The 22,697-nt window shown below is 42.8% G+C and overlaps 1 protein-coding gene across 1 annotated transcript in view; it reads left to right on the top strand.

Annotated features, from left to right (window-relative positions):
• lamb4 (laminin, beta 4) overlaps positions 1-22,697 on the top strand; it is a 320,650-nt gene that overhangs the window by 294,191 nt on the left and 3,762 nt on the right. The window contains exons 31-33 of the mRNA XM_034175562.1: positions 4,911-5,118; positions 6,806-6,941; positions 7,031-7,201. Coding sequence (XP_034031453.1) covers positions 4,911-5,118; positions 6,806-6,941; positions 7,031-7,201 — 515 coding nt within the window. The remainder of the gene's footprint in view (positions 1-4,910; positions 5,119-6,805; positions 6,942-7,030; positions 7,202-22,697) is intronic.

Raw genomic sequence — 22,697 nt, forward strand, 5'->3', positions numbered from 1 at the left:
CAATCATCATGCAGAAGCTGAGCGTCCGGGCCGGCCGAGGCCCGCCCACTGCCCCATAGACCCCCAGACACGTTGAGCGTCCGATGGGCGGGACAAAGCCCAGCATTTATCCAATGACTCGTCTCGTTTCGCTGCATGCTTTGTGTCACTATTGAAGTCTGTCACACTGTTTAAAGCGCTGTGAAGCTGCGGGTTTGAGTGAGAGGAAAGCCGCGTCGTTCCCAGTGATAAGAAGCTGATTCTGAACAAAAGTTGAGCGCGTTATAGCGCATATTTAGTCACTGACATGTACACACAACAGTATATATTTGATCACTTATTTTTTGACATTTTAGGGGACTGCAGTCTTAGAGCAATCGCCTCTGACTTTAAGACACCTAAAGCGCTTTACACTAAACGAACGGAGCATTTCACAAATAACGACAACAAACATTGTAATATTGGACATGCAAACCTACCTTTGTCTTGTTGTTTTTTCTTTTCTCCGCTCCAGAGGGATCATTTCTTTTCTGAGACATGATTTACACTTCATGATTAATCATCGACCTCCTGACACAAGCGGTGCATCTAAATTTGCCCAACGGTGGCAGCAGCCAACAGGAGGCATCAATTAACCTAGTATTGGTATTTTGTCAAAATTAATTTATATTTTTCGGGTGTAATACAATTTCGTTTAAATTATTCAATATTATTTTAATTTCATGTATATATTTACTTTTTTATCACGACGTCTCGCTGCTCTCGGGGCCCCCTGGTGGCGTGGAGGACCTAAGTGACCGCGTAGTTGGACCGGCTTTGAACGCAGCATAAGTTAAAAATGTATACCTCTGGATGACTTGGGTGATATTGGCCACGTATCAGTATATGGTTAAAAAAGATGAGGTGTTTTTTTTTGGTGACCAGTTCTCCTTTTCTTGCAGAGGATAGAGCAGTTTCTCCTAGAACTACACATCTGTTCACTTTTGTTTACCACATTAACGGTCTAAAAATTATCGGACAAAAATTTATCAGAAGATAATTAGTCTGATAATGGTTTTCAAAGTTATCTGAAAAGATAATCCAATAATGAAAACTTTATCTTTTCTGCCTAAAGTCAGAGAAATTTTCACAGCCTCTTTCACATAATAATAATGTAATGATCCACATCCATCCTGAGTACTGTACACGCAAATGTGTCATCATTTCAGCCACGTCAGTGACACTCAAAATCTGTGAGTGTTCTGTGCAGTATTTATGTGCAAATCCTGCAAAGGCCACGCCAGTGCTGCAGAATTTTCTAACAGGCAGACCCCAGTCAGTTAAAGTTCACAATCACACATCCAGCATAAGAACTGTGAGCAAGGGGACACACCAGGGTTGTGTGCTGAGCCCCCTGCTCTACACACTCTTCACGTATGACTGTGTAGCCTCCCAGAACAACACCAGCATTCTAAAATTTGTGGATGACACTATAGTCATCAGTCTGATCACTGGTGGGGACGACAGCATACAGAAGAGAGGTGGCAGATCTGGTAGCCTGGTGTTATGACGATAATCTTTACCTCAATGCAGACAAGACCAAAGATATGGTTATTGATCCAAGGAGCAGTGGGGAGCTGCACACACCACCCAATAAATCATCAGTAACTCCCAACAGAGCCAAAATTCTCAACAACGTCTACAGGTGTACAATTGAGTGTGTCCTCACCGCTGCCATCACAGTCTGGTACGGTAACTGCAGCCAGCAAGAAAGCTCTCCAGGGTGTGATTAAGACCTCACAGTACATCTCTGGGGCAGCCTTCCCCTCACTGCAGAACATTTACCAAACCAGAGTCCTACGTAGGACACACAACCTGATCAGGGACAGTACACACCCCCAACACTCACTCTTCATACTCCGACCATCAGGCATACGCTACAGGAGTCTGAAGTCCAGGACTACTAGGCTGGGGAACAGCTTCTACCCACAGGCCATTAGGCTTCTCTGACACACTGACCCCTCCACCACCTGACTGACTGTTATTTCACTGTCATTCACCCCCTCATCATCAATCAATCAATTCAATCAATTTTTTTTTTATATAGCGCCAAATCACAACAAACAGTTGCCCCAAGGCGCTTTATATTGTAAGGCAAGGCCATACAATAATTATGTAAAACCCCAACGGTCAAAACGACCCCCTGTGAGCAAGCACTTGGCTACAGTGGGAAGGAAAAACTCCCTTTTAACAGGAAGAAACCTCCAGCAGAACCAGGCTCAGGGAGGGGCAGTCTTCTGCTGGGACTGGTTGGGGCTGAGGGAGAGAACCAGGAAAAAGACATGCTGTGGAGGGGAGCAGAGATCGATCACTAATGATTAAATGCAGAGTGGTGCATACAGAGCAAAAAGAGAAAGAAACACTCAGTGCATCATGGGAACCCCCCAGCAGTCTACGTCTATAGCAGCATAACTAAGGGATGGTTCAGGGTCACCTGATCCAGCCCTAACTATAAGCTTTAGCAAAAAGGAAAGTTTTAAGCCTAATCTTAAAAGTAGAGAGGGTGTCTGTCTCCCTGATCTGAATTGGGAGCTGGTTCCACAGGAGAGGAGCCTGAAAACTGAAGGCTCTGCCTCCCATTCTACTCTTACAAACCCTAGGAACTACAAGTAAGCCTGCAGTCTGAGAGCGAAGCGCTCTATTGGGGTGATATGGTACTACGAGGTCCCTAAGATAAGATGGGACCTGATTATTCAAAACCTTATAAGTAAGAAGAAGAATTTTAAATTCTATTCTAGAATTAACAGGAAGCCAATGAAGAGAGGCCAATATGGGTGAGATATGCTCTCTCCTTCTAGTCCCCGTCAGTACTCTAGCTGCAGCATTTTGAATTAACTGAAGGCTTTTTAGGGAACTTTTAGGACAACCTGATAATAATGAATTACAATAGTCCAGCCTAGAGGAAATAAATGCATGAATTAGTTTTTCAACATCACTCTGAGACAAGACCTTTCTGATTTTAGAGATATTGCGTAAATGCAAAAAAGCAGTCCTACATATTTGTTTAATATGCGCTTTGAATGACATATCCTGATCAAAAATGACTCCAAGATTTCTCACAGTATTACTAGAGGTCAGGGTAATGCCATCCAGAGTAAGGATCTGGTTAGACACCATGTTTCTAAGATTTGTGGGGCCAAGTACAATAACTTCAGTTTTATCTGAGTTTAAAAGCAGGAAATTAGAGGTCATCCATGTCTTTATGTCTGTAAGACAATCCTGCAGTTTAGCTAATTGGTGTGTGTCCTCTGGCTTCATGGATAGATAAAGCTGGGTATCATCTGCGTAACAATGAAAATTTAAGCAATACCGTCTAATAATACTGCCTAAGGGAAGCATATATAAAGTGAATAAAATTGGTCCTAGCACAGAACCTTGTGGAACTCCATAATTAACTTTAGTCTGTGAAGAAGATTCCCCATTTACATGAACAAATTGTAATCTATTAGACAAATATGATTCAAACCACCGCAGCGCAGTGCCTTTAATACCTATGGCATGCTCTAATCTCTGTAATAAAATTTTATGGTCAACAGTATCAAAAGCAGCACTGAGGTCTAACAGAACAAGCACAGAGATGAGTCCACTGTCCGAGGCCATAAGAAGATCATTTGTAACCTTCACTAATGCTGTTTCTGTACTATGATGAATTCTAAAACCTGACTGAAACTCTTCAAATAGACCATTCCTCTGCAGATGATCAGTTAGCTGTTTTACAACTACCCTTTCAAGAATTTTTGAGAGAAAAGGAAGGTTGGAGATTGGCCTATAATTAGCTAAGATAGCTGGGTCAAGTGATGGCTTTTTAAGTAATGGTTTAATTACTGCCACCTTAAAAGCCTGTGGTACATAGCCAACTAACAAAGATAGATTGATCATATTTAAGATCGAAGCATTAAATAATGGTAGGGCTTCCTTGAGCAGCCTGGTAGGAATGGGGTCTAATAAACATGTTGATGGTTTGGATGAAGTAACTAATGAAAATAACTCAGACAGAACAATCGGAGAGAAAGAGTCTAACCAAATACCGGCATCACTGAAAGCAGCCAAAGATAACGATACGTCTTTGGGATGGTTATGAGTAATTTTTTCTCTAATAGTTAAAATTTTGTTAGCAAAGAAAGTCATGAAGTCATTACTAGTTAAAGTTAATGGAATACTCAGCTCAATAGAGCTCTGACTCTTTGTCAGCCTGGCTACAGTGCTGAAAAGAAACCTGGGGTTGTTCTTATTTTCTTCAATTAGTGATGAGTAGAAAGATGTCCTAGCTTTACGGAGGGCTTTTTTATAGAGCAACAGACTCTTTTTCCAGGCTAAGTGAAGATCTTCTAAATTAGTGAGACGCCATTTCCTCTCCAACTTACGGGTTATCTGCTTTAAGCTACAAGTTTGTGAGTTATACCACGGAGTCAGACACTTCTGATTTAAAGCTCTCTTTTTCAGAGGAGCTACAGCATCCAAAGTTGTCTTCAATGAGGATGTAAAACTATTGACGAGATACTCTATCATCATGATTACTATCATCCTCTAAGTATTTATTATAACAGCTCTGTTCACTGTTTATGCGCCTTACGACTCCTGCACAGCAGGAATAATGCTTAAACAAAATTGCCAATACTGAATAAGTACACATCCACCCATCCTCTAAACTGTAGCTCCTTTAAATAGTGCATATAATACATTCTTCAGTCTGATCATGTGTATTTGATAATGTCTTCTTTTAAATCATTTGATATGAACTTTCTACATACACATTTTCTCGGGAGAACAAACAGAGTAAGAATGTCATGGTGTGGTATAACTGCCCTTACTGCTGCGTGTGGGCCACTGCACAATTGTAAGGTTTAAAGGAGCCAAAATCATGGCTAAAAACATGATTCTCTCCTGTACAGATGAAATGGTTCTTCCAGAAGACATTGAGCAGATGGCCAAAGCTGTGCTGGACATCCAGTTGCCAAGATCACCAAACCAGGTCCAGTCTCTGATCAGCGACATCAAAAAAGTGCTTTCCAATGCTTTGAACTTCCCAGAAGACCTGAAGAACCTGCAGGAACATGCCAAGACAGCAGAGGAGCTCTTGCAGAAAGCGCATGACCTCCGGTAAAGTCAGAAAAAGTACAAAATTACCGTTACAGCAATTCAGTCAAAAATATGTTGGTACCAAACAAACTGAGTAGAAATGGTTCTGCTCTTTGAGCCTTCCTGTCTTTACAGGAGCTCTGAGGATTCAGCTGAGTTAATCTTGTGGATAGTTAGCTAATATTGTAAAACACAAAGCACTTGATGGAGGTTACACAACAATTTGTCAGTTCTGCATTTTACTTTTCCACACCACGCTATGTCCTCTCAATCAGGATACCACGTGTTGGTCTGAATCTGTGGTGCAGTGCAGCACAGAGATACTGCAACCTGGTCTCACAGCAAGCTGTGATTCAGCAGCACAAAATAGACATTAATCTATTGCAGGGGTGGCCAAGTTCGGACCTCGAGAGCCACCTTCCTGACACTCTTAGTTGTCTCCCTGCTCCAACACACCTGAATCCAATGAAAGGCTCATTAAAAGTCTGCTAACAAGTCTTTGACTGGATTTAGGTGTGTTAGAGCAGGGAGACAACTAAGGGTGTCAGGAAGGTGGCTCTCGAGGCCTGAACTTGGCCACCCCTGGTCTAGTGGTTTGTGATATTGTCACCAAAAGCGCCTCATTTTCGTCACGGCAGCATGAATTCATTCTAATTCATTCTGTGATGGCTGCATGAAATTAAAAGAGAAGCGGGGGGGTCGGGGTGGTTATGGTTAGGGGAAGGAGTAAGGTTAGGTTATGGTTGAGGTTAGGGTTGGAGGAAGGAGTAGGGTTAGGTTATGGTTGAGGTTAGGGTTGGAGGAAGGAGTAAGGTTAGGTTAGGGTTGGAGGAAGGAGTAGGGTTAGGTTATGGTTGAGGTTAGGGTTGGAGGAAGGAGTAGGGTTAGGTTATGGTTGAGGTTAGGGTTGGAGGAAGGAGTAGGGTTAGGTTATGGTTGAGGTTAGGGTTGGAGGAAGGAGTAAGGTTAGGTTAGGGTTGGAGGAAGGAGTAGGGTTAGTAATAATGAATAAAAAAAAAACCCTGTCAAGAAAATTTGACTCATTTCATGATGGGAGCACGAAAAAAAGAAAAACGTGAGACTGGGCTGGATATTACCTGCCATCAGAAAGTATTTGCACCATAGACCACCAAAAACCTGCTCTTATCTGAAGAGCTCAGTGCTCAGGAGGCCTCACATGGCTGCTTCATGACGTGTGTCCACACTGTACACTGCAATGTGCACTGAACACAGAAATTAACAGTATAATTGAACTAATGAAAACAAATTTTAACAATGCTAATACCCAACTTGCTCTGTGTGGAAATGTGCTTGATGTCTGAGCATGGAAACCAAGCTTCTCCCCACAGCCACTCCTCCTCAAACCACCATGCACCCCTCTGCGTGGTTACTTGTAACAGTTTCATCATGTGTTGGCAGGCTTCTTCAGATTATCATCAATCCTGATGTCTTTGTCCATCAGGAATCATTTCCTAGTGATGTCCACTCTTCCCAGTCTGACTGAAGTCTCTCCAGAATGTTGGTGTTTTTGCTTTCTCACTGTTTTTAAAGTACTTCATGTGCATCCAGTCACCATGGTAGCATGAAGTCACCATGACTTTGGATTGGACATGAGCGTGTGTGGACCTGAATGGACATGGTTTCAAATGTCCGGGTAAAGGCTTTTTAATGATGGCCCCAGTCCTACTCATGTTCTCTTTGTTTTTAGAGAGCAGACGAAGGGCATTGATGTGACAGAGATCAATGGAGATATTTACAAAGCAGAAAACGCTCAGGACAAAGCCAATGACGACCTGCATAAAGCGAGCCTCAACAAGGACATGACAAAAGATCAAATACAAAGTGTAAATATTTTTCTGTCATTTTAGTCCATCCAGCCCATTTGTCCATTGAAACAGATCTGATTCTTGCTGTCATTCATCCTTACATTCAGATGGTTGACATGTTGGATGGGACTAACAGCAAGTTTAACAGGAAGCACCCTAAAGATCTGCTGACGGAGATTGAAGCGGTGAAGAAGAAGATGGAGCTGAACAGGGAGCAAGCGGAGTTGGCCAAAGACGCTGCAGACTCGGCTTTAAACAGTTCTACAGATGCAGAAACAGTAAGAAACGTCTTGATGACTTACTCATGGTTGTGGTGTTTGATGCACATTTGAAGCCTGAGCACCTTCTCTTGTTTTCCTTTTGGCCACATTCATGTGACTCTTAGTGCTGCATTGTTCAGTTTTTTAAGGTCTCTGGTTCTCCAGTTTATTACGACACTCAACCAGGTTTAAGTTTGTCTCCCTGTTCTATAGTGAAGGTCCATGACTGTGTAGACTTGGGACTCTTATTTTTTAACATTTGGATAGAAGAACAACTTGCATAGAGGGCTCAAACCAAGTTGGGGTGTGTCCAAACGCACTTCACTTTTGAATTGGTCAGAGCCGGGCAGCGTGTGCATTAGTCAGGGGCTGTTTTGTTACTCAAACATCAAGCAATCAGAGTGCAGCTGTCCATCCCGTTACACTGGGCAGTGTCAGGAACACACTACTGTGGTTTTGAGGAAGCGGAAGCAAGTAAAAGGACTGTTGTGCGTTACACTGGCCAACGTTACAGATTCACATAAATCACTGTGAGATGCAGGTGAAGACTCCAGGGGTCCAAATTTCCTGTTTCCAGTGCAGGTCACTGTAGCCCAGCAGAGGGAGCCGTTGTACTGGTGGAGCTTGATGTTTGGCGATGGTCCACTGACTCATGCAGAATGTAGTTATCTGCCACCGTCAGAGCGGTAGCTTGGCTTGGTGGATTTGAGATGTCATGTTACGTTGCATATATAAATACAACATAACTCTGCAATTGCTTCACATGCTCTTGGTGCGTCATCGACACAGGTTCTACATATTCCTTCACATTTCTTCATATTTTTTCATGCCCATTGCATCCAGTCAAGCCTCTGATGTTAGCCAGTGGGGGCTGGCGGAGGTGATCAGATGACAAAGGGCATACTAGTAGAGGTTACGTAGCTGTAGCGGAGCTCAACTCATGCCGGCGTTATAGCATGAATGTCGAAGAGTTTAAGCACACTGAAAATTTTTCTATTACAATGATGAACATCAGCGTTGCACGACTGACGTGGCCTTACAGTACGTCCAGAAAGTATTCACAGCGCTGCATTTTTTCCACATTTTTTAAAAATCTTACAGCCTTATTCCAAAATGGATGAAATTCATTATTTCTCTGTTTTTTGTTTTTTTTTATTTTAAAAAAAGAAAAGAAATCACGTGTACATACATTATCTGCTGCCTTTGCCATGAAGCTCAAAATTGAGCTCAGGTGCCTCCTGTTTCCACTGATCATCCTTGAGATGTTTCTACAGCTTAATTGGAGTCCACCTGGGGTCAGTTCAGTTGACTGGACATGATTTGGAAAGACACACACCTGTCTACATATAAGGTTCCACAGTTGACAGTCAGACCACAAGCTAAGCATGAAGTCAAAGGAATTGTCTGTAGACCTCTGAGACAGGACTGTCTCCAGACACAAATCTGGGGAAGGGAACAGAAACATTTCTGCTGCTTTGAAGGTCCCATTGACCACAGTGCCTAAATCATCTGTAAATGGAAGAAGTTCAGATCCACCAGGACTCTTCCTAGAGCTGACTGCCCGTCTAAACTGAGCGATTGGGGGAGAAGGACCTTTGTCAAGGAGGTGACCAAGAACCTTCTGGGCCTGGAGGATTTTCTTAAAAAGAAGACCTGAAAGTTCTGCTACAATTTGCCAGAAGGTGCATCTGAGATGTAAGCCTAGATATGATGCTTTCTTGAAAGAAAATACTTTTCTATACCACTTCATCATGAAGCTATATAACTGGGTATACAAAATGCAAACCTGTGACAAATCATCACCGGTTCTGTTCATTATTTTTATGGACAGAATTTCTAGGTGCAGCCAGGGTGTAGAGGGGGTCTGGTTTGGGAACCACAGAATCTCATCTCTGCTGTTTGCGGACGATGTGGTTCTGTTGGCTTCGTCAAATCAGGACCTTCAGCGTGCACTGGGGCGGTTTGCAGCCGAGTGTGAAGCGTCCAGGATGAAAATCAGCACCTCCAAATCCGAGGCCATGGTTCTCGACCGGAAAAAGGTGCTTTGCCCTCTTCAGGTCAGTGGAGTGTCCTTGCCTCAAGTGGAGGAGTTTAAGTATCTCGGGGTCTTGTTCAAAAGTGAGGGACGGATGGAGCGTGAGATCGATAGACGGATTGGTGCAGCGTCTGCAGTGATGCGGTCGCTGTATCGGACCGTCGTGGTGAAGAGAGAGCTGAGTAGGGGGGCAAAGCTCTCGATTTACTGATCGATCTACATTCCGATCCTCACCTATGGTCATGAGATTTGGCTCGTGACCGAAAGAACGAGATCGCGGGTACAAGCGGCGGAGATGGGTTTCCTCCGCAGGGTGGCTGGGCGCTGCCTTAGAGATAGGGTGAGGAGCTCGGTCACTCGGGAGGAGCTCGGAGTCGAGCCGCTGCTCCTCCACATCGAAAGGTGTCAGTTGAGGTGGTTCGGGCATCTTTTCCGGATGCCCCCTGGACGCCTTGCTGGAGAGGTGTTCCGGGCACGTCCCACTGGAAGGAGGCCCCGGGGAAGACCCAGGACACGCTGGAGGGACTACGTCTCTCGGCTGGCTTGGGAACGCCTTGGGGTTCCCCCGGAGGAGCTGGGGGAAGTGGGTGTGGATCGGGAGGTCTGGGCGGCTTTGCTTGAGCTGCTGCCCCCGCAACCTGACTCCGGATAAAGTGGAAGAAAATGGATGGATGGATGGATGGATGGATGGACAAAATGCAAAACACACACTGTGCAGAATTTCTCCAGTCACAGAACTGTCTACTCCACACAGATTTACCACAGAGTGTCATACTGCTCATATTTCGTCATAACGGATGCAAATAAAGTCTAAGACATATTCAGTGACTTGGAAATGTTCATGTATCCAGCCCCTGACTTGTCTGAAGAAAACTGGCAAGAAAACCGATTATTTACAGGTTTTATTCCAAAGGGGCCCATTACTTATGCAACCCATCATCTTGGCTTTTATACTTTTAATTTAATTTAGAGATTTACTTTGAGTTTGAGTCTAAGGAAGATCATTTTTGAAATTTTTATATTTAGAAGCCTGATTTACTTTTTGTATTTGAAATGCCATAAATAAATTAAAATACATGAAATACCAAGGGGGCGAATACTTTTGCAAGCCACTGTATTTCATCTTTTATTTCTGGTCAGCTTCATTTAATTTATTAATATTTATCCATTCCTGCATTTCAGGCCTGGAACACATTCTAAAAAAAGTTGGGATGCTAAGGTATTTACCACTTTGTCATGTTGGCGTTCCTTCTCACAACACTTAAAGACATTTTGACATTGAGGACATCAAGTGATGAAACATTTCAGATGTTATTTTGTGCCATTCTTAGAAAAACTTTCATTCATGCACTTATCTGCCTGAATTCTACGGGAGCAAAATAAAAAATAAACAGAAAAGATGCAGAAGCACCAATCATTTGTATCCTCACTCCTCACAGACACAGAAACATAGACGGACATGCAGCATCATATCAGTAACAAGTTTTAACTTTTTTTTTACAAAAGTTCAAATTATTATCAGTAATTATTCAATTATCATGACAATATCAAGAAATAAAAGCAGTTCAATGGCACAGAAAGACATTTTGATGTTTATTGAGTTTATATAGCCCCACATCACAACAAAGCTGCCTCAAAGAGTTTCACACAAGGTCTAACAAGGTCCAACCGCTAGAGCAAGTGGTGAGGGCCCCTTCATACATAGTACAAATGTGGTCGAACTGCTCATGAATCACACATGAAGCAGGAGAAACAGACCATCAGTTCATGTGGACACGCAGCAGGAGATCTGAATGTCACGTCTGTCTGACAGGACATGCATGTCCTGTGAGCAGCGCGCCCACAGGACTGTATGACAAGCCAACAGTGTGACAAATGTGCCACTTTCAGTCACATATCAGCAGAAATACGCCGTAACAAACGCCGTTTGGTCAGTTATCACAGCGCTTGTGCTGTGGTTCTGTCAGTGTTGAGGTTTTAGTCTCTTGTCTCCTCTTTGTCTCTTCTTCTCACATCTGTCCCCAGCTCCCATCTACTCTTATCTGATTTCTGCACTCATCTCTTTATGTCCTCACAGTTAATCCCAGAGTATCTACTCATATCTTCTTTCAGCTCTTGTCTCCTTGTTAGGTCATCACATCTTGTCTTTTCACCTTTATCTTGTCAAGTTGTCATCTCTGCATTTGTCTATTTCCTTCAGTTTCTAGCAATGTCTGGCTTTCTGCTGCCATCTGGTGTTTGCCTTTTATTATCTTCAGTTTCAGGTAATGTCTGAATGTTTACTGCCCTCTGGTGTTCTCTTAAATTCCCTACACATTATCAGTCTCTAATTAAGTGCACCTGCTTGAGTGTCCACCTGCAACAGTTAAGGCTGGCTGTATATAGTGACCCCTGTTTGGCCTTAGGTTCCTGTCCCACTGGCGTTTAGCAGGATTTGCGTATGGATTGCGCACAAAATTGGCTCATATTCGCTTAACATCCGCAATATCCATGAAACATGCTTGTATGAGTCGGCCGACACCCGCACACGTCCGCAATTATCTGTAGAGGCAAGTTTTTCCATTACCAGGATTTTTGAGCTGCACAAAAGTTTGGCTGCGGATGACATCCGCCTTACATACTCCATACATACTCAATACATACTCCATACATACTCAATACATACTCCATACATAAATGCATACTCCATACATACTCAATACATACTCCATACATAAATACATACTCCATACATACTCAATACATACTGCATACATACTCAATACATACTCCATACATACTCAATACATACTCCATACATAAATACATACTCCATACATACTCAATACATACTCTATACATAAATACATACTCCATACATACTCAATACATACTCCATACATAAATACATACTCCATACATACTCAATACATACTCCATACATAAATGGGTTTGCTTCTTGACTGCAGCCAAGCTCCCACCTGGCATTACAAACATGGGTGCTGGGCAGGTGGAGAGACATGTGCTGTGGGTCCCTTCTGGAAATAAGCTTCTAATAAGTAGTTTCATTGGCTATCCACATTAAATAAGAACATCAAACTGGACTTCTGCACACCTATGTATTTGCACAATAACTGGACTTTTCTGTATAAACTCAGCCACATGGGTTGTGTAGCCAGTACATTCTGAGTGCTGGTCCCAAACCTGGGTAAAGGAGTCGGGAAGTAGGAAGGACATCCAGCATAAATCAAGTAAAAAAAATGCAGTGCACAAATCGAATTTCCATACCCGATCAGTCGAGGCCCGGGTGGCAAATACTGACACTGGTGTCGTTGCCCAACAGGTTGCTGGCGGAAATTGGGCTACTGCTGGGTGAAGAAGAAGAGGAGGAAAATGTGTCTAGAGACAATGGGAAAAGAGGAAAATTAGAAGGGTGGAAGTGAGAATCGGGACTTTGATTGTTAGCAGTATGACTGGTGAAAGGAGAGAGCTGGCTGATATGGAGGGAAGAAAGGTAGACATATTGTGTGTGCAAGAGACCAAGTGGAAGGGAAGTAAGACCAGTAACATAGGCCGTGGGTTCAAGATGTTGTATCATGGTGAGGACAGGAAGAGAAATAGTGTTGGGTCATTTTAAAGAAAAAGTTTGCTGGAGGTTAAGTGAGTGTCTGACAGGGTGATGAGTGTGAGGTAAATGAAGGGGTGATGATGAATATCATCAGTGCATATGCCCCACAGGTAGGTTGTGAGATGAAGAAGAAAGAAGATTTCTGGAGTGTGTTAGATGAGGTGGTGGAGAGTGTGCCCAAGCATGAAAGAGTGGTGATAGGAGCAGACTTCAATGGGCATGTTGGTGAAGGGAACAGAGGTGATGAGGAAGTAATGGGTAGATATGGTATCAAGGATAGGAATGGGGAAGGACAGATGGTAGTTGATTTTGCAAAAAGGATGGAAATGTCTGTGGTGAATACCTACTTTAAGAAAAGGGAGGAGCACAGGGTAACATATAAGAGTGGAGGAAGGTGCACACAGGTGGACTACATTCTTTATAGGAGATGCAAGCTAAAAGAAATCAGACTGTAAGGTGGTGGCAGGAGAGAATGTCATTAGACAGCATAGGATAGTTGTTTGTAGGATGACTTTAGAGGTAAAGAAGAAGAAGAGAGTGAGAGCTCAACAAAGGATCAGATGGTGGAAGCTGAAGGAGGAAGACTGTTGTGTGAAATTTAGCGAGCAGGTGAGAGAAGCACTGGTTGGAGGGGAAGCAATTTTGGACAACTGGAAAAGTACTGCAGATGTGGTGAGGGAGACAGCTAGGGCAGTACTGGGTATGACATCTGGACAGTGGAAGGAAGACAAGGAGACTTGGTGGTGGAACAAAGAGGTCTAGGAAAGCATAAGGAGAAAGAGGTTGGGGAAAAAGAATTGGGATAGTCAGAGAGATGAAGAAGGTAGACAGAAGTACAAGGAGATGCAGCGTAAGGCAAAAACAGAAGTGGCAAAAGTGAAGAAAAAGGCATTTAGCGAGCTGTACAAGAAGTTGAATCGTAAGGAAGGAGATAAAATACCGATTGGCCAGACAAAGGGACAGAGCTGGAAAGGATGTGCAGCAGGTTAGGGTGGTAAAAGATGCACATGGTAATGTGCTGACAAGTGATGGAGGGTTGAGAAGGTAGAGGGAATACTTTGAGGAGCTGGTGAATGAAGAAAATGAGAGACAGAGAGAGAGGGAGAGAAAATCCTGGATGATGTGGTGCAAGTATGTTCTCTCATACAATTTGATCTGGTGCCAATGGTGCATAAACAACAATAAAAGAAAATACTTCTGTAAGACGTAAATCAAATCAAATCAATTTTATTTATATAGCGCCAAATCACAACAAACAGTTGCCCCAAGGCGCTTTATATTGTAAGGCAAAAGCCATACAATAATTACGGAAAAACCCCAATGATCAAAACGACCCCCTGTGAGCAAGCACTTGGCGACAGTGGGAAGGAAGGAAGTAAAGGAGTCAAACAGACAAATGGGCAATGCTATGTGTACTGTCAAATAGATATGGTGGAATGGGGCTGTGCAGGCATACAGATGAACAGTTAGGGATCATCAGTCTGTGCTTTGTGGCTGTGTGGGGGTGGGGGGAGCAGGGTAAACGGGGATCTCTGGCAGATGTTCTGCTGTTCTTATTGATACATTTCACAGTTTCAATTTATTTCATTTTTATAGCACCAAATCACAACAAACAATGCCTTGTACACCTGTTGCTACAACTATTTACGCACACCAGTGGCTGAAAGACAGAGAGTGCCCTATGAGAGTCCATTCGATACCTCTCACGGCAGGTGTCAGCCAATTTCCAGGTGACACACATGAACATCTAACACCGCTCGCTTGGCACTTAGAAAATGTGTGGCCATTCGCGCTGTTATCACAAAAATAGTGAGCAGCCGATCACTTTTGAGTGTGGTGTTACAAATTCAAAAATTCTAATTTAAGATTTTGTATAGCGCCAACTCACAATGAGATCGCCTCAAAGCTCTTTACACAACACAATACCAAAAACAGAAAAAATTGAATTAAAAAGTTAAAAACACAATAAAAAGACAAATCATAAAAGAGCACAAGAATAAAAACACATAATAACACAAGAAAACTAATGATAAAACAAGGAAAACAAATGGTTTTTCAGTCTTGATTTAGAAGTCTCCACATTATCCGACTGCCGTATCTGTGCCGGGAGATCATTCCACAGAGCAGGGGCATGGTAGGAAAAAGCTCTGTGGCAGGCAGACCTTTTTGTCACTCTAGGAACAGCGAGCGCAGGGCCCAAGATGGTACATAGGGCTTGACCAAGTCAGCCAGATAGTGAGGTGCAAGTCCATGAACAATTTTAAAAGCCATTAACAGAACCTTAAAATTCAATCTTGCAGCGACAGGAAGCCAGTGAAGAGACGCCAAAATGGGCATATTATGGTCAAACTTTCTGCCTCAAGTCAAAAGTCTGGCAGCAGAATTTTGAACCAGTTGAAGACCCTTAATGCTGGACTGTAGCAAACCAGAAAATAGAGCATTACAATAGTCCAATCCTGAAGAAACAAATGCATGAATCAGGGTCTCAGCATCAGCTGTAGACAGGATGGGACGAATCTTCACTATATTTCACAAATGGAAGAAAGCAGTCCTTGTAATATCTCTAATATGGAGGTCAAAAGACAACACTGGATCAAAAATTACCCCAGGATTCCTCACTTTGTCCGTATGATGTATAACACATGAACCGAAGCTAAGTGCAAGCTGGTTAAATTGATGCCGATGCCTCGCAAGACCAAGAACCATCATTTCAGTCTATCGGAGTTTAAAAGTAGAAAGTTACGAGACATCCAACTTCTCACTGATGCAAGGTAATTTTCTAAAGATTTTATGTGAGTTGGATTACCAGCAGTTATCAACATGTACAGTTGTGTATCATCAGCATGGCAATGAAAGGTAATCCCAAAACACTACAATATGTGCCCAAAGGGTGCTATATAAAGGGAAAAAAGCAGGGGGCCTAAAATGGATCCCTGTAGAACCCCCTGTAGAAACTTCATGTCCCTAAGATCAGAGGTAGTGTTACTGTACAAAACACAGTGAGAATGACTGGACAGATATGATGTCAACCATGCAAAGGCAGTTCCAGTAACCCCAAAATGATTCTCCAGCCTCTCAAGTAAAATATGATGATCCACAGTATCAAATGCCACACTATGATCCAACACCACCAGAACCATAGTGGTGTCCGAATCCATTGCAAGCAGAAGATCATTCACCACATAAGTCAGAGCCGTCTCTGTGGAATGATATTTTCTAAAAGCAGACTGCAATGGCTCAAAAAGATTATTCTCAGTAAGATAGTCCACAAGCGTGGTTTTAATAAAGGTGGTGCAATCATGTTGAGTGTAGTTTTGAGCGCTGAGGTTAAACTATCCACAAGACTGTTGACTGATTGAGCATTGTTCAAATGTGAAGCTATCAAGCAGTCTTGCTTCAAGTTCAGTCATAGTTGAGGAGTTGATGCATCGCCGTAGTGATAAATAAGGTTGTTGTTCCACTAAACACAGCAGTGAAACTGTAAACTTAATAAGTGAGTGATCAGAGACCACTGATGTAAGAGGCATGATGTCAATATTCGTGACAGAGTACCACGTGTGAGAACCAAATCCAGGGTATTTCCACTAATGTGCGTTGAGTCCTGAACGCATTGCTGAAATCCTAATGCATCCACAATTTCCATAAATCATTTGCAGAGGGGATCAGAAGGCTTATTTATATGAATGTTAAAGTCACCAATGATCAGAATGTTATCTGCACTAGTTGACAAGTTAGAGATGAACACACCAAATCCATCTAAGAATTCAGAATATGGGCCAGGAGGCCTCCAAACAGCAACAAAATAACATGACTGATTTCCATTTTTATGACAGTACATAGCATCGTGGGTAGAGCGGAGAATCAGATGTTCAAAGGAGTTATATTTGTGACCCTCAACATCTAATAAACTAAACCTAGACATAAAGACAATAAATATATAAAAATACTTAAAAACCCGGTAACATATCACCCCCCCCCCCCCCCCCCCCCCACACACACACACAGCTAAATCAACGATAGCCATTGTGGGCTCGAATAGCAGCAGGGATGAAGGATCTCCTAAAGCACTCCGTCCTACACCAAATGGACAGGAAGTGCTCAGATCTGTTACTCCTCTGGACGGACAGAGTCTCATGCAGAGGGTGTCTGTTGTTATTGAGGATTGCCTGCACCTTCCTCCTCGTCCACGTCTCCACAGCTGCCCCCACAGTGTCCAGTGATCCCCCGATCACTGACAGGACAGCCACAACAACAGAGGAATAGAACATAGACTACAATTGGTTACACACATCAAACGACTTAAGCCTCCTCAGAAAAAGAGCCTGGTCAGACCCTTTTTATAGAGGCTGTCAGTGTTAAAGTTCCAATCCAGATTATTGTCTCGATGGACACCACGATATTTGTATGTGTGCACACATTCAATGTCCTGTCCATGGATGTTTATTGGCTGCATAAAAGTCCTTTTCTTGCCAAAGTTGATAATCATTTCTTTGGTCTTTTTTGTGTTCAGAATGAGTGAATTTTTGTCACTCCAGTCACAAAAAGCAGTGATTAGGTCTCTGTACTCACCCTCCTGGTTGTTTTTAACACAAGCCACAATGGCTGTGTCGTTTGAGTACTTCTGAATGTGACAAGTGTCAGAGTGATATTGGAAGTCAGATGTGTAGATGGTGAACGGGAAGGGTGCGAGTACAGTATTTTGGGAACTCCTACGCTGCTCACAACAGTGTCCAAGATGGTGCTGCCCAGCCTCACAAACTGAGGCCACTCTGTCAGGTAACTGTGGACCCATGCTGTAAAGATTGAATCGACCCCTAATCCTCCAGCTTTTGTTTAAGAATGAGTGGTTGGATGGAGTCGAATGCACTTGAGAAATCAAAGAACATAATCCTCACATATCCACCAGGTTCATCCTGGAAGGTGTAGGTACAATGTAACAGGAACAAAATGGCGTCATCCACACCTATTGCATCCTGATAGGCAACCTGCAGTGGATCTTGTGCATGTTGTACCTGCGGTCTGAGAAGGTGCAGGACTAGCCTCTCCAGAATCTTCATGATGTAAGACGTGAGAGCCACTGGTCTGTAGTTTTTTTTATCTCAGTGGCACGTGCTTCTTTAGGCACCGGGATGACACAAGATGTTTTCCACAGAGCAGGAACTCTACCAGTGTGAAGACTGAAGTTGTAAAGTGTCTGGAGGGGGATAGCAAGCTGCTCTGCACAATCTTTCAACAGGCGAGGGCTCACACCATCAGGGCCAGCACCTTTACATGGATGTAGCTTCCTCATTTCAGCTCTCACTTCATAAGTTGTAAAAATTGGAAGTGATGGAGGCAAAGGAGAAGTCAGGAAGATGTGAAAATCAGGTGATAGTGAAGATGAGGATGGCAAAGGTGAGAATGGTGGAGGGGCAGGAGATGGGCCTGAAGAGGATGTTGCATTAAATCTGTTATAAAACAGATTAAACTCACTTGCACTGTCCCTATCCCCTGCTGGCAGAAACTGTCTACCTTTTTGCATTCCTCTCCACACTTCCTTGATGTTATATCTTTCAACCTTCTCTCCAGCTTCCGTTTGTAATTCAATCTGGACTTTCTCAGACTCCTTTTCACCTCCCGCTGTACCTCCTTCTGCTTTTCCCGATCACCAGCTTTAAATGCCCTCTTCTTTTTGTTTAGAAGATGCTTCATGTCAGCTGTGATCCAAGGTTTATTATTGGGAAAGCATCTGACAGTTGTAAAGGGCAGGACAACATCTGTGCAAACGTTTATGTAGTCTGTTGTGCTTTCCACCATTCTGTCGATGTTAATGTCAGTTTCAGTACTGCAGTTGTTACCCTTTAGATTCTGCACAACCCTCCAGTCTGTGCACTCAAAGCAGTCTCGCAGGGATTCAGTGGCCGCAGGAGTCCACTTCCTGAAAGTCCATGTTGTTATTGGCTGTGCAAGTACACAAGGCTTATATACAGGTCTTAGATAAATCATGTTGTGATCAGATTTACCTAAAGGTGGGAGTGCAGAAACAGTATAAGCCTCTTTGACATTAACATAACACAAGTCAAGACTTAGAGTAGAATAGAATAATTCTTTATTGTCCACCGATGTGGAAAATTGTCTTCGGCTCACCAGCACAAAAAAGACAACACTAAAATACAAACATAGTCATACAAACACACGAATAAAACAAAGATAAGATACATAAAATACATAGAAATAAAGGAAGAAGTAGAATAAGACCTAGTAAGATAAATAAAATGTAAAATAAGATCTAATAAAATTAAATAAAACAGAAGTAAAGCAGTTCAGGTTTTATCTGTGGACTGGTCACTTTTTTGAATTCATTATGGTGATGGCATTTGGTATAATAAAAGATTTTTTAAAAGAACCTTTGGCCAGAGGAGCTCTGTAGCGCCTCTCAGACGTCAGGAGCTCAAACTGACAGGACAGTGTGCAGAACACACAAGCTCTGAAATCTGTGGATTAACACCAAGACTGTGAGCATTTCTTAAAGATAAAAAGTGACTATCAAGAACTGTACTGAGATATTTAAAAGTTTCCACCGTTTCAACAAGCTGGCCATCGAGTGAAACTGGCTGCATGGTCAGTTCTTGCTTTGTGTGAAAAACAAGCTCCTTTGTCTTAGACACATTGATTTCCAGCTGGCTGTTGAGACACCAAGCTTCAAGAGCCTTAATGTGAGTGAGATAGGAGGCTTCACCAGAGGAGTCACACTTCTGTAGCAGGCCGACTAGGGCCATGTCATCCTAACCCCAACCCTAACCCTAACCCTAACCCTACCCTGTGGGCAGCCAGTGCTTATGATGAGCTCTCCTGACAGAATGCTGTTAGCACAAACTCTTTGAGGGCGACAAGACAGAAAGTCTCTGATCCAGAGCATCAGGCCCTTTTCAACATTTAAATCTGCCAGCCTTTTCAGAAGAATATGTAATTTCATAGAATTAAAAGCTGCACTGAAGTCTACAAACAAAAGCGGAGTATATGCTTTAGCAAGTGAAAGCTGCTTTGAGATCATGTCCAGCAAGATCAATCCAGCATCATCAGTACCTCTGTCCCTCTTATAGGCAAACTGCAGAGGGTGGAGTTCACTGACCACTGTGGTGGTCAGGACGTCAACTAAAACTCTCTCCATAGTTTTACATAATATGGAAGTTATGGCTTTTTTGCTGCCTTGTGGGGCAGTCCACATATTGTGAAAATCCAGTCAGATGGGGGGCAATATTTACATGATTAAGGTCGCCAGAAATAACAAACAGAGCATCTGGATGTAATGTTTACAATCTCTCGACAGTTTCGTGAATGACATCACACGCAACTTGCGTCTCGGCTTGAGGGGGGATGTAAACAATCATGGCAATGATGCTGTTAAATTCTCTCGGAACATAATCGGGTCTCAATCCAACTGCCAGGAGCTCAGTGTCTCTACAACACAGTAGCTGCTTTACAGAAATATGACCAGGATGACACCATTGCTTGTTCACATAAAGTGCAAGACCCCCGCCTTTACTTTTCCTGCTGAGAATTAGTGGATTCAGCACTAATTTCCCCGCTAAGCTAATGGATTCCACACCCACATTTGTCATAAACCTTGCAGGGTCTCTAATCATCTTCTCCGTGGCCTGCTGTAAAATCCTGTTACCCTCATTGTAGAGCTCTATGTTGTCAGACAAGATGGCAGCGCCTTCCCCAGTACAGTGAAGGCCATCCGGCATCAGCAAACCACGGTGGCCCCAGAACAAAGGCCAGTTATCAATAAAACTAAAGCCTTGCTGTCTACACAATTGCGCCAGCCACCTTTTTAATGATGTCAGCTTGCTAAACGCCTCATCAGTACCCCGGGAGGGGAGGGGACCAGAGACTATTAATCAATGCACACATATCTTTCTGGCAAGGTCACAAGTCCTCTCTATGTCCATTCTTGTGACGTCTGAGTGCTTCATCCTGACATCATTGGCACCGACATGGTGCCTATGTGACTGTATCTATTGTCATGTTCCTTTGTCTGTCTACCCTTCTGCAGCATCAGCACCCTAAGATTGGAGGCAATGTCGGGAGCTCTGGCCCCAGGAATATATATATATATATAAAAGTCAAGAGTATAGTCAACCGTTAATCAAATCAAATCAATTTTATTTATATAGTGCCAAATCACAACAAACAGTTGCGCCAAGGCGCTTTATATTGTAAGGCAAAAGCCATACAATAATTACAGAAAAACCCCAATGGTCAAAACGACCCCCTGTGAGCAAGCACTTGGCAACAGTGGGAAGGAAAAACTCCATTTTAACAGGAAGAAACCTCCAGCAGAACCAGGCTCAGGGAGGGGCAGTCTTCTGCTGGGACTGGTTGGGGCTGAGGGGAGAGAATCAGGAAAAAGACATGCTGTGGAAGAGAGCAGAGATCAGTCACTAATGATTAAATGCAGAGTGGTGCATACAGAGCAAAAAGAGAAAGAAACACTCACATGCATCATGGGAACCCCCCAGCATAGCAGCATAACTAAGGGATGGTTCAGGGTCACCTGATCCAGCCCTAACTATAAGCTTTAGCAAAAAGGAAAGTTTTAAGCCTAATCTTAAAAGTAGAGAGGGTGTCTGTCTCCCTGATCCGAATTGGGAGCTGGTTCCACAGGAGAGGAGCCTGAATGCTGAAGGCTCTGCCTCCCATTCTACTCTTAAAAACCCTAGGAACTACAAGTAAGCCTGCAGTCAGAGAGCGAAGCGCTCTATTTGGGTGATATGATACTATGAGGTCCCTAAGATAAGATGGGACCTGATTATTCAAAACCTTATAAGTAAGAAGAAGAATTTTAAATTCTATTCTAGAATTAACAGGAAGCCAATGAAGAGAAGCCAATATGGGTGAAATATGCTCTCTCCTTCTAGTCCCCGTCAGTACTCTAGCTGCAGCATTTTAAATTAACTGAAGGCTTTTCAGGGAACTTTTAGGACAACCTGATAATAATAAATTACAATAGTCCAGCCTAGAGGAAATAAATGCATGAATTAGTTTTTCAGCATCACTCTGAGACAAGACCTTTCTAATTTTAGAGATATTGCGCAAATGCAAAAAAGCAGTCCTACATATTTGTTTAATATGCGCATTGAATGACATATCCTGATCAAAAATGACTCCAAGATTTCTCACAGTATTACTAGAGGTCAGGGTAATGCCATCCAGAGTAAGGATCTGGTTAGACACCATGTTTCTAAGATTTGTGGGGCCAAGTACAATAACTTCAGTTTTATCTGAATTTAAAAGCAGGAAATTAGAGGTCATCCATGTCTTTATGTCTGTAAGACATTCCTGCAGTTTAACTAATTGGTGTGTGTCCTCTGGCTTCATGGATAGATAAAGTTGGGTATCATCTGCGTAACAATGAAAATTTAAGCAATGCTGTCTAATAATACTGCCTAAGGGGAGCATGTATAAAGTGAATAAAATTGGTCCTAGCACAGAACCTTGTGGAACTCCATAATTAACCTTAGTCTGTGAAGAAGACTCTCCATTTACATGAACAAATTGTGATCTATTAGATAAATATGATTCAAACCACCGCAGCGCAGTGCCTTTAATACCTATGGCATGCTCTAATCTCTGCAAAGAATTTTATGGTCAGCAGTATCAAAAGCAGCACTGAGGTCTAACAGAACAAGCACAGAGATGAGTCCACTGTCTGAGGCCATAAGAAGATCATTTATAACCTTCACTAATGCTGTTTCTGTACTATGATGAATTCTAAACCCTGACTGAAACTCTTCAAATAGACCATTCCTCTGCAAATGATCAGTTAGCTGTTTTACAACTACCCTTTCAAGAATTTTTGAGAGAAAAGGAAGGTTGGAGATTGGCCT

The sequence above is a fragment of the Thalassophryne amazonica genome, chromosome 8, assembly GCF_902500255.1.
Source record: "Thalassophryne amazonica chromosome 8, fThaAma1.1, whole genome shotgun sequence".
In the NCBI taxonomy this organism is placed as follows: domain Eukaryota; kingdom Metazoa; phylum Chordata; class Actinopteri; order Batrachoidiformes; family Batrachoididae; genus Thalassophryne; species Thalassophryne amazonica.